Below are 12,982 nucleotides of genomic sequence, written 5' to 3'. Positions count from 1 at the left end.
TCTGAAGTCTTCACGCGAAAGGTTTAATAATTCCTGAAGAAGCCACTTAGCCTGCAACTATACTTAAAGCAATTGAGAAGAAAATGAAATGACCAAACCGAAATGCTGAGAGAGGGCAGGAGCCTTACCTATCAGGGTGTGGAAGACGGCAGCGATGGCACCGGCCACCACCATGCAGAGGACGGCTTTGGCCCTGTCTCTCTTGCTGTTCACGAACACCAGGCCCACATTTTTGAAGTCACTCATGGGCCCCGTGAAGAACTTCATCAGAGAATACGCCAGCCCGTAGCTGGCCAGCATCTCTACTGCATCCTCCTTGACTGCAGCAATGCCCCGGTTCAAGGCCTGCGAGGGAGAGAAGAGCCAAGGCAAACATGAGACACACAGCACCACACCTCTGCAGAGTCCTGCCACCAACATGGGACTTGTGTTTCCCGGGAAAACAGTACTCCTCTAAGTTTGTAGAAAATACTGACTTTTCTGTTTTGGTCCACATTAGCTTCAGTCTGAGCTTTTGGGGAGGCAATACTTGCCCACTGGGGAAAGTAATCAACCCAACAAGTGTTTATTTGTGGCAAACGATAGTTCTAAGAGGTATCACTTAAAAGGGGATGTTTTGAAACTCCTAACCTGGTGTAGTAAATCATGCCTGTAATCCCAACACACTGGATCCACATAAGAGAAGCATGCAGTATGTAATATGTTCTCCTTCCTCTCTCTGTCACTCTCTGTCACTCTCTTCTCCCTCCAGACCTTTGCCTCTTCCCACAGCAGTTACCCACTTTTACAATAGACTACTGTTAGAGCAGCTTTAAGTTCTTGGAAAGATGAGTGAAAAAATGACAGCTTTCTCCTTGTCCCCACACCCGACAAGCACAGCAACCCCCCAACCATCAGCATCCTGGCCTAACAAGGGATGCTGGCTACAAGCGATGACCCTGTACTGACACACGGCCATCTCTCAACTACAGTCTGTGTCCTCAAGTCTAATGACATGCATCCACCATCACACAGTCATCAATAGTGACACCCTAAAGCTTCTACCCGCTGTGTCCGCTCTTCCAACAGACAGACGCACGGACACATTCATAAAAGCTGTGTTCAGTCTGCCTGCTCAAAACAGAAGTGAATTTTTCTGGTCTGCCCCATTTCTACTGAAGTGGTTCATAATTTTCTCTCTAAACAGCTGTGGCGCAGCCTAAGTGCCACTTTGTAATACTCCTTAGAGGTGACATCTGAGAACTAAGTGAACCAACGACTTTATGAAAGAAGCAACGCTGGACCCGCCAACCAAATCCAAGATGAGTCTTCAAACATATAACATTTAAGAATCACTACACCAAATGTTTAACAAAGCAACTCATTCAGTGTTTCACTGGCTCTAAGGCTGTGAATCGTAAAGTATGCTCTTTAGTTTATGTACCACCAAGCAAGGATGAGACCCTTCCAGGTACAATTGAATGTCAACTGCTTATAAAATTTATTCAGACTACAGACATGCTATGATGGGTGGGTGTGTACATTCACGCACACGTGCACATACGCACATGCTAGGTCATTTCGTGAGTCTACTGTAACACATTGTCTGTTTAGGCTTCTCAGGGGGACAGAAGAAATGAGCAAGACCCAGGGGCTCCAGTTCCTCAAGACACTGCTTCATCATCTTTTCTAGAGATGCTGCCGAGTCAGGTGCAGAACTCTAACGGAGCAAAGCATTCAAGCAAGGCTCTACTGAGAGGTGGGAGCAGCATTTGCTGCCAAAGCTTGGATTATAAAGCTAGCTTTTGACAACTGTTCTTCAAATTTCTTTCTTCTTCCTTGTACTTGAACTTTCCCACAAGAACTGTTTGGAAAACAGTGTTAACTTTTTTTTTTTTAAAGAAACAAACTTTTCCTTCCGTCAAAATGAATCAAATCAAATGCCTTACTTAACACCATAGAGCAAACTAAAAAACCAAGAGACTGATGCCCTGGGGATGAATCTTGTGTTTGATACGAGAACTCCTGCTATATGCTTCTGAGCTTGCCAACTTGATCACCTATGCAGTTAGTCCAGTGGGAATACGAGGTGGATACTGGTGGTGTCCACCAGGTCTCATAGATCCCCAGGTGGCAGGAACCCAAGAACTGATAGGTACTGGTTAGGACGGCCAGCTCCTTGCTTCTATGGCCACTTCTGATACAATTTCCCACAGGATTTGGAAGTAGACTCCAGCAGACACACCAGTCCATGCTCCTCTGCTCCCCTCCCCCATTCCTGCTTGCTCCACCCTCTTCAGAAAGCATTTGCTCACTAATTCACAGTGTCCACTTCAGGTCTTGTGCCACTCCAAGTCAACTCGGAACAGCGTTGAATAGCTTCTTAGCCTCCCAGAGCCTGTATAATCCACAGTACCAATGCCACACCATGGAATGCCTGCTCAGGTCTCATAACTGGTATAGTTGAAACCCTCCCCCATCTTCCTCTAGTCTACGGTTTTGGATTTTTAAATAAACATTTATTTATTTAGTATGTGTGTATATGTGTGTGCATGTGTGTATATGTGTGTATGTGTGTGTGTGTGTGCACACACATGACAAGTCATGGATCTGGAGGTAAGAGGGCAACCTGCAGAAGTGAGATCTCTTCTACCATGTAGGTTCCCGGGACTGAATCAAACTTGTCAGGCTTGGTGGCAAACACCTTGTCCTGCTGGGTTGTATCACCAGCCCGTGGACTGTTTGTTTCTAGAGCAAAAAAGCATGTTAAAATTTAAATGACATTATCTAGCACAAATTTCAAACACACTTAGTAGCATACCTATATAATGTAGGAACAGACTGTCTACATGTTTTCTCGACAAACATTAGATTTTTTTTGTTAAAAAACAAACAAACAACAATCACAGCAACCCATCAGCCGTGGCTGCACTTCTATTTCCACCAACACTTCCCAAGCTGAGTCTTAAACCTGGAGCCGAGCTAATGACAGCTGTCGGCAAGGTTGGGAAGTTTCAGTAAGGCCACCAATTATGGCACTTTGAGGAAAGAGCATGGGGTTCACCCAGGCAGAGCTCAGCCGGAATCTGTTTCTATCACTGAACTGCTGAGTGGGTCACTCGGAGGACCTTGGAAGAGAGAGAGGCAGGCTGTGCACGGGAGCACCAAGCAGTTACTACACGAGAAAGGACACGGTGAGCAAGGATTTGTAATCGTGAGACACTACCGCCTGTGAGACGTCCTACGGATCTAATAATGTTTATGGCCATGGGGCTCAATGCTCATTCAAACAAAACGTATCCTGGCTCTAATATGAAAAATGCAGGAAACGCTTAGGCTTAAGAACATGGGCTACCTCTATGACTTAGTGCTTCCTATTCCCGTTTGTAGCAACATCTTCCAATCTGTCCAATTTATTAATTTCATGATTTTATTGATAGTGGAAGCACTGCTATTACTGGTTATTTCACAGGCTTTGTTGCGTGCACCTTTAGTCTTTGCAATTATTCTTTACCCATCTGTAATAAGATTATGTTCTTCTACTTTATGGCTTTGTTTGCACGCTTGACTTTTTAACTTAATCTTCCTGGCTCTCTTGAGCGATGGATTGGAATGAACTGTCCTCTAAAGAGTTTACATTTCTTCCAAACCACATACGGGACAAAGCATCCATCTCCCCGGTATCTGTGATGGCTTCTTACCACCCCTAAGGCTGTGAAGTGTCCTGCAGTCACCTGCTGTCTGAAAGTCTGTCCACCCTGCCCCTCTTTCATTTATCATACTTTGCCTGTCTTCCTGAGCTCTGGGGAGCAGGGACCTGCGTTTACTGCTTTGCCCCCAGAACCACAGTTTGGCAGGGTATCCCATGCACGGCAGAAGGACAGACAGACTGCAGAATGTGATAAACGAGTGTGAAGTATAAATATTCACTGTGGTGTGGACTGAGGAAAAGCAATGTGCCCGTGAGCTGAGCAGTTCTAGGAGGAACTCATCTGGAGAGACAGAGGGACCTCCATAAGGTAGCAGTGGGACTGACACCAGGACAAGGAGCCAGCTGGATGAAAGACAGTGGGAAGGCCTGGTCGGGGTGAGGGGGTGGGGGGCAAAGAGCAGACAAGGAGGACAAGAGCAGACCACCCCAGAGAGTGGGGAGAAGGTAGTTCTGTGACCTAGAGCTCTGACTAGAGGTGGTGGTGTGGTAGGGTAGTGCAGACAGATAGAAGCACACAGTTTGGGGGACAAAGGTCTTGAACAAAGGGGAAAACGGATGACTGGCGAGGTTCGTGGTTTGAGTCACCGTTGAGCAATGTGGTGCTCACTAAGATGGGGACAGTGGCCTGAAGGAGATGGCTGGCCGTGTGGCAACAGCATTTAGAGCTAGAGGACTGTGTGAGATCCTCTGGGAAGGCTATAGATAGAATGGAAGGGAAAGCCAAGATTCTTTCGCGTGCGTCTCTAGGGATAAAAACCGAAGGCCGTCAAGGGCGTGCAGGCCTGGGTCCTGCTGGCACGTGGCTCGGCTGCATTGCAGAGTTAACTGAGTAGGTCAGAGGCTTTTGGCAATGCTGCTCGAAACCCAGCCATATCTTAACCCAAGTCCAAAAGAGGCTGCAGTGGCCAGGGAAGAGAACTAGCTATGGCCTTAAAATTCAGCTCAAAAAAGTGCCTATGAGTCATCGGGACGAACGAGACCCCCATGATGTCAGAATTAAGGCTCACCTGCGAGTTCAAGGCCGGTTCTTAAACCTTTACAGTTTCCCAAAGCCAAGGCACTCGAGCATAGACTGTGGCCAGAACCTAACAGCTCCCCGGTACATATAAAGGTGACACTGCCCCTTGTTCACGGTTCAGACCTGGTTCCACATGGAACAGCACTGCTCTTTCCTCAGACAAGGCCCAGCAGCAGTGCAGAGCATGACTTACAGACAGAGCAGCTTCCCAGAAACACTGGTGGCCTACGGGCACCTACCCTATCCTATTGTGTCCCCTATCTTGGCACTGTCCAGACTCATGGCTGCCTATGTGCTGTTTTGGTTTTTTGATACACCAAGTTCGCCAGACCACAGGACATTTATTAAAAAGTAAAAACCACCCCCTCCCCCGGGAAACGCCTATGAAATCTCACCGGTCTGAGCTGCCCTCTCCCAGATGGACTGTCTAGGACAGGAAATCCTAAACTCCCAGCATGTTTAACTTGGAATCTGGGAGATCAGGCAAGTCTGCTAAGCTGCAGACAGCAGTCCTTCAGGAGACGTCACCCGTTCCCTCAAGCCTGCTGCCACACCACACCCGTGACAGCTCGGGCCGTTCTTATGAGCCACCTCCATCAACAGCGAGAAGTCGTCTGCAGATATCGCCGGGACTCAATGCTTAGCTGTCCACTCTACTCTTATCCTGCGTCTGCAAACCTCGACTTGGAGAACTGCTGGAACCCGGTCCAGAACACAGCCTGCTGCTAGGGCAGTGTCGGCCTCCATGGGGCTGAGCAGCTCGGCCATTTCCAATCCCGCCTATTGTCGTCCTCGGTCCGTTTAGAAGGACCCGGCCTCCAGTTCTTCTGTAATGAGGCCATCGGGCGAGACTAAATCTCTGATGGCTTGTTCCCTGACACCCGAGTCCCCGGCCTTGCCTCTCCACCTCACTGCAGTTACAACATACAGGCTAGTCTCAACAGGTAGGTCAAGGGGTATCTATCTAGGGTCTGGCTTCGATATCCTCTAAACTACCGTGGGGCCTTGTTCATATCCAGTTTCCTTTTCCTGTTTGACCCGGCTTCTTCCTATGAAGGTTTATGTGGGCATATCTCAGAAAGAAACCTCTTGACTAGCCACCCTCTTCTCTCCGCTTCTCTCCTTCCTATTCTGCAACCATCTGTATACACAGCCCAGGTCCCTCACCCCACCCCTGCCCCCTGGCTGTACACACAATGTGCACTGGGCTCACCTTGAAGCACAGTCTGACTTGGCTTTGCCATCGATTCTCTTACATTTACTGAATACCACTAATGTCTGAATGTAACACAGGAACAAAAAGATGAACGATCTATGGATATATGATCTCCTACATGACCATTAATGGGTGGAATCCCAGCTGTGGGCTTGGTTTGATAGGTTACAAAGAAAAAAAAAACAAGAACAATTCTTGGTTAGATTTTTATGGATTTAAAATATGCCAAGTGAGGGCAGGTAGACAGACCTGTCCTTGTGGTTCTGACATCTTCTGAGTGGACAGACAGGGTGTCCCCTGATATTTCTGCTCCATCATACTCTGGCCCCACAGGACTGAGCACCCAGCTGGCTCTCAGCTGTAGTCACAGGGACACAAATAGAATGCAGCCCTGGGCCACATGATTAGCCTTGTAAGTGTAAGGTTCAGACACCAGTTTTTTTCCTACCCTTCCCCCCTTTCACTTGCTTTAGAAGTGTCTGGAAAACAGGGCAAACTATTCCCTGACAGAGTCAAATCATGTTGAGGAATTTAATGACTTAAGAAGAAAAACCAAGCTTAGAGGATAAGACCTAGAGCCTATTCGAGAGCCGGCTAAAAGCTGAGTTGCTGGGCTGGTCATCCGGCTCGGAGGAAGAATGCTCACCTAGCATACAGGAGAACTTGGTTCAACCTCTAGAACAGCAAACACACCCACAAAAATAGAAGGTGAGTGAGCCACCGTGGATCTCCAAGTTCTGACAATATGGACGGGGAGGGAACAGGGTATTCAAGAGAGATGGCTATGCAATTCAGTAAGTGCCTAGAGCTTGGGACTCGGACTGCCCCTAAGTCCAGGGCCTTATCAGAAAACGCATCTCACTCTTCATTCAGAAATGGCTTTTCAGATTCTACAAGGTTTCCAGTTGAGGTCTGATATTCATTGCTGAAAGTTCCGTTTTTATTTTTTTATTTTTTTTAGTAAGACGTTCCTTCATATGTCTCATCTTGGATTTAGAGGAAGTCGTAGGCCTCATGGGCTAGACAATCGTCTGTTTTGTGTGGAGACGGTCCAGGTTGTTTTCTAAGCCCTTTGCTAATAGATGATCTCTCTCTCTAAAGGTGCAGGGTGTCTGTCACCCCCATCACACCATGAAACAGCTAAAGTGTAGTTTTAAAATCTTTCCTGAATTCGACATCTTCAGGAAGGTGATAGATATCACCTTCTCGGGACCAGCATGGCTAGGCACAGCCACCTGTGGGGTGACTGAGATGGCCAGCCACTGGGGAGGGCAGTCCTCCCCAGGAGTCCGTGTTCCCGGATCCTGTACTTTTCCACTGTTATTGTTCTGTTCGTCTGTATTTTAAAAAGTGGTTGGAGTTAAATTGGATCATTTGTCTTCCCAGTAGTTTTCCAGCTCCACTTTATTTTTTCAAGGATCTATACAGCTCTGTCTAGCTGGAGCTCCAGCCAAGAGCTTGACACCCACACACGAGGCTGTGGTTTGAAGGGAACAGCAGGCAAATGAGCCCGGTCTCTTCAGCAATCACACAGGGCTCTGCTCTGTAGGTCCATATTTAGTGCTTGCTGAAAACCCCGAGATGACCTGGTCCAGACAAAAGGTGACACTGATGTCACTGCTGTTTGTGATCCATAGAGAAGAGCTTATAAAAAAAACAGAACCAATTTGAGGGGCAAAAGCCAGCAGATCCCTTTAAGTCCCTGGTCTAAGTTCCAGGCCAGCTTGAGCTACACAGTGAGATCCTGTTTCAAGATAGATAGATGATAGATAGATGGATAGATAGACAGACAGACAGACAGACAGACAGATAGACAGATGCCAACCACCAGACAAGGTATAGTGAAGTGAGACCTAATTCAGTGTGTTCTCATCTGTGTCTTCATAGGTCTGAGGTATAAAAAGCATTTTTTTTTTTAAATGACCCTCCTAATTTGAAAACAGATTTAATCATGAAGGGACATATTTTAGTGTTGCAGAACTCTTGTCAGCTCTCCCGATCCTTTATTTAGACATGAGCACCATCCGCTCAGCCAACTTTAACGGGGGAAGGCTTGACAGAAGGAGTATATTACTAAGTCGACTCTAGCGCTCGCTGCTTGCATGCATACCTAACACCCTGCACCTGGCAGGTGGGAGACAGAAGGATCAAGAGCCACCCAGGACTATCCTCCGGCTTATCTAAAAAAAAAAAAAAAAAATCAGAAAATCCTAGTGTTCTTTCATAAAACGCCAAAGGTTTCTGGTGCTTTTTTAAAAAAAAAAAATCTCATTTTCACCACGATGTGACATTTTTATCAAAACATCTTATTTCCTTGTAGCTTTTTACATGAAACATGGTCCTCAAATAACAATTCCTAGTTAATATGTCAAAATGCTATTCATTCGTGCCAGACCTAAACAGTAGGAGGGGTGGGGACATTGTTTGTTTGGGAAAGTTCATGCCATGTCACCATGAAGACCGACTTCAGAGCCCTAACATATAAGCAAAGTCTGTTCTTGGGATGCATGCCTGTAATTTCAGGCTGCGGAGGAAGACACAGGAGCATCCTTGGGGCTTGCTAGTCTATTGGCGAGTCCGGGTTCCTTGAAAGAAAGCTCTTGTATGGAGCCCCCTGGTGCTCCAGTATCATAAAAGTTACAGGGATAAGCAAAGATTTTTGGATAGGACCTGGAGGCCTGCTTATGGGGTAGGGGGGTCATGCTTGGTATTGAAACCTTGCCCAAAGATCTTTGGCGTGGGAGGTCAGAGGTCCTAAAGAGAACCTAATGCTGCTATGTCATCAAGGTGTTAAGTATTTGGACACATTAGTGCTGCCTGCAACCATTGTCAGAGAAGCTTCCGACAGCAACTGACACAGATTCTTAACTGGTCCTCAAAGGGTTAAGAATAACTGACTATTGAATATTCAGCCCTAAATGGAGTATCTATATTACCCCAGCCCAAGGGTCATTGTGTAAGAGGGGACAGGAAGAATGGAAGATGTGGAGGATGGGGAGGAGAGCTGTGAAACGCTGTCCTCTGATCTGACATGGACACTGCACTCATGAGCTCATGGGAGCTGGGCTTTCCTGCACAGGACTCCATGAGACCAAGCCAAGCATTCTAGCAGGCAGCAGTACATGGACCCAGTGTCCCCCACCCCAACAAAACAAAACACAAGCAAACAGCAACAACAACAGCAAAACCTAGGGAAGGAGCAGGTCTGGGGTACACAGATGGCTCAGTGGTTAAGAGCGCTGGTTGCTCTTCCAGAAGACCCACGTTCAATTCCTAGCACCCACATGGGGGGGGGGGTTCACAACCATTTGTAGGTTTCTTCTGATCTTTACAGGTCCCAGAAACATAACACATGTGAACAGGCAAAACACTCGGGTATGTTCAAGGGAGCAAAGGCTATCTCTCTTGGGGGTGGTGACCCAGAAGAGTATGAGGGGAGAGTTGGGGCGTGGACAAGATATACTGTTTATACATATGATATTATTGAAGAATAAGCAAAAGATATGCTATTAAAAATAAGGTAGACAGAGATTGAGACAGGTTTTGTCAACCTTTGGCTTCTATAAGCACGTGTACAGGTACACACACACACACACACACACACACAGACGGGGGGGGGGAGTCTCAAATAAACAGAAAGTTAATTGTGGACTGGGAGGAGTGCTTCTGTGAACTCTCCACACTTGTTCTGTTGGCCAGATTTTTCCTGCTTCCTCTGCCACCTTAGCCTTGGGGACATCTGAGCTACTCAGAATCCCCACTCCCTGCTGTTCTAGCTGCTGACTTAGGAAGTCTATTGCCTTCCGTGATTTCTGCAAATGTCTTTACATTAAGTGACTACCAATTTGCACTTGGCCCCTCTGAAACCCAGTGACAAACGATATCCATGAAAGCACCTGAGCAGCTGGCCTGTGGGGGACCCCCACTGTGAGGACCCCCGCTGTGGGGGACCCTGTTCTAAGGTATCCCCCCCCATAATTGTATCACTCAGATCCCAAGGTTAACGTCTACATCAGAAGACTGTTTATGGAGCTGTTACTGTTTTCTATTCTGCCTATGTGTTGGGGGGAGGTGTTCTGTGCACGTGTGTTCATGTATGTGGAGGACTCAGGTCAACATCAGGTACACCTTTCAATCTCCCCGCACAGTCTGGAAGGAATAGAGGTGTCACAGTTACCTGGTGACAAAGCCCAGGTCTGGTGACCGTTCTGAAGACTGGGCTCAGTGGCTCTCCTGGGCTGAAGCTCTCAGGGAGCTCTTCAGGTAAAGACCTGAACACTGGCCCTGGCTCCTTTAAACAACAGGGGTCACTGGTCGCTGAAGAAGGCATCCATGGAAGTTAGCACAACCCCACTCAAGGCCTCACTGACTCCAAACAGAGGGAGACTGTGATGTCCCCAGGGATAGGAGGACAGTGGCCTGGCATCGCCTGGCTACAGGGTGGTCTGTGGGTTATGGCCGGTGCCCTTGCGGAAGTTCATGCCCTGCTAAACCTTCCACAGTTGGTGGGCTTTGGGGTTTCCTTACTTTCAATCCATTTTTTTCTGACAGCTGAAGGCGAGCAAAGTTCAGCTCAAGGCCTCCCTCTGCCCAGCAGGGCCATTTCTGTCTTTATGGGTCCTGCAACATTGCTGCTCAGACTGGGACCCAAAGAAAAAAGAACTTACAGACAGAAGTCTTAAACCTTCCCAGGGAAGATGGAGATGTCTTTAGAGTACCACTTAGGACAACGGTAATATAACTGTATACTAGAGAATAAAGCTCTCAAGCTTCTGTACTAAGACTTCTTTCTGCGTATTTATTATTTAAAAGGAATCTGTCAAGGGAAAAAAAAAACAGAAAACGAAAAAGAGTACATTCTTTCTCTGTGTCTGATGGACATACACTGCTCTATTAGACTAATGAGCTCATTAAAACTACATCAGACTCATAAAATCTCTCTCGTGAGATGGTTCTTGAGAATACTTCAATTCTTAAAAAAAAAATATTCTTGTAAAATTCTTACAAAAATTCTCGTAAAAATTCCTAGAAAATTCTTGAGAATACTTCAAACAGGTACCCATTAAATTTTTTTTCCATTGATTGACTTACTGACTTTAAGTGAGCATGTGTGTGCCTGTGTCACCAAGCACGTGCAGAGATCAGAAGATAAATGAGGACGCCATTCTCGCCTTTATATGGGGACCAGGACCAAACTCGGGTTGTCAGGCTGGGAGACAGGCACCTTGGCCTCCCGGGCCATCTTTCCATCCTCTGAAACAAGTATTCCTGAATGAAACGCAAATCACAGTATTTGGATCTTCAAGGACAAACCAATAAGATCTAAGTAAACAAACAGCCAAACGGTTTCTCAGTGAGAACAACAGAAAACCCAAGGAAGATCTCGCTGGATTTATCTCTAAGACTCATGGAGTTGGCGTTAGAATCTAGCAATTTGGGTTTTTACTTGGACCTAACTAAGCCAAATGATTTTTAATCTCACATAGGAGAAAAGACTAGAAACATACAAGGCAGTCCAGAAAGGAGCCTGACACCATGGACAGCCAACTGCAGAGACGAAAAACTCCACAACAGATGTCCCTGGGACCTGACCAGGAAAAAGATGCCACACTTCAATGGGAGTTGGGGAAATGAAAAAAGCCATCAATATCAGATTAAAAATTGAAAACGACTGATTACATCTAGTACTACCAAGATAAGGCATAAGGGGACATTTCACATCATGTTGGCAGGTGTGTGAACTGCTGTACCTGTAAGGTAAAAGAAACATGGAAGAAGACTCAAAATCAAGCTTGGCATGGTGGCATAGGAGCCTGAGGCAGGTGGATTGGGATTTTGCATTAGCTTAGTCTACAGAGTGAGACACAGTCTCAAAAAATAAAAACAGAGCAAACACAGAAAAGAATAAAATTAAAAGTGTATTCGCCGCTTGGTCCAATAATCCCCCTTCAGAAATGGGTGCAAACCTTAGTCTTGTGGCAGAACGGCATCTCCTAGGCACGTTTATCACAACAGTGTGGGACTGCGGACAGATGACAACATTATGACCGCTCACTGGGAGAGAAACGCTAAAGGATATGGTATCTCTACATAGGGAACAAGTGACACAAAGTAGGAGGGGAAAATGCTCAATCTATTGAGTCAATAGCAGTGTAGGCAGAAGTAAGCAAGGCTATGCATACGAGCAGGGAGAAGGAATGAGAGTGACATAGGACTGGAGAAGGAATGAGAGAGACATAGGACTGGCTGTGAATGCTGGCTGCTTTAGGAGAAGGGCAAAATTATTTTAAGTTTACTCATGCGTGTCATTCCAGCACACTTGAGAGGCAGGAGGACTGCCGTGAGTTCGAGGCCAGCCTGGACTACTTAGTGAGTTTTGCAAACTGGCCCCGGGGCTACAGTGAGACTGTCTACAAAAGCACATACCAAAGCAAGGTATGGTGGCCTCTACCTGCAATAGCAGCATTTGAGAGGCAGAGGGATTGCTGCAAGCTCAAGACCAGCCTGGGCTATAGAATAAGATGCCCTTTCAAACTAAAACATGTACACAAACTGATGGAAAACATTACCAACAAACAAATAAAGTTGATCTATGAAGCCCACTCTTTGAAGATCCTCACTTGTCTCCCTGCTCATCTGAGGAACAGTGGGTGGCTTCCTCCTGCCTTCTGCCTATCTTCTGAGAACATGGTCAAGTTGTTCTTCCTGTAACCCCTCTAACCAACTGGTACCCCGCAACAGCTCCCACCATAGCAACTGCTGGTAAATTTGAATTACTCATAGAAGTATTTCATTCATTCAGCTATACTTAAAGACTAGGCCTATCTGTATAGCATCAGAATCACATCTGCCTCAGATAGTGAACATTGTAACCTTTTAGGCCAATGTACCATGTACATGAGCTGGGAGCCAGGAAGGTATACTGTATACACTGAATATATATGCATCTTTCTTGGGTTGGCTGGTTGGTTGGTTAGTTGGTTGGTTGGCTAGCTGGCTGGTTGGTTGGTTGGTTGGTTGGTTGGCTGGTTGGCTGGCTGGCTGGTTGGCTGGTTGG

The 12,982-nt window shown here is 46.5% G+C and overlaps 1 protein-coding gene across 1 annotated transcript in view; it reads right to left on the bottom strand.

The window, feature by feature from the left end:
* The window catches only part of Ankh (ANKH inorganic pyrophosphate transport regulator), a 124,782-nt gene that overhangs the window by 51,187 nt on the left and 60,613 nt on the right, over positions 1-12,982 (bottom strand). Inside the window, exon 2 of the mRNA XM_029543931.1 lies at positions 129-345. Within this exon, the coding sequence (XP_029399791.1) occupies positions 129-345 (217 nt within the window). The remainder of the gene's footprint in view (positions 1-128; positions 346-12,982) is intronic.

The sequence above is a fragment of the Mus pahari genome, chromosome 11 (assembly GCF_900095145.1).
Source record: "Mus pahari chromosome 11, PAHARI_EIJ_v1.1, whole genome shotgun sequence".
NCBI lineage: Eukaryota > Metazoa > Chordata > Mammalia > Rodentia > Muridae > Mus > Mus pahari.
The sequence above is the reverse complement of the archived record's forward strand: the minus strand, read 5'-3'. Positions and strand labels throughout refer to the sequence as shown.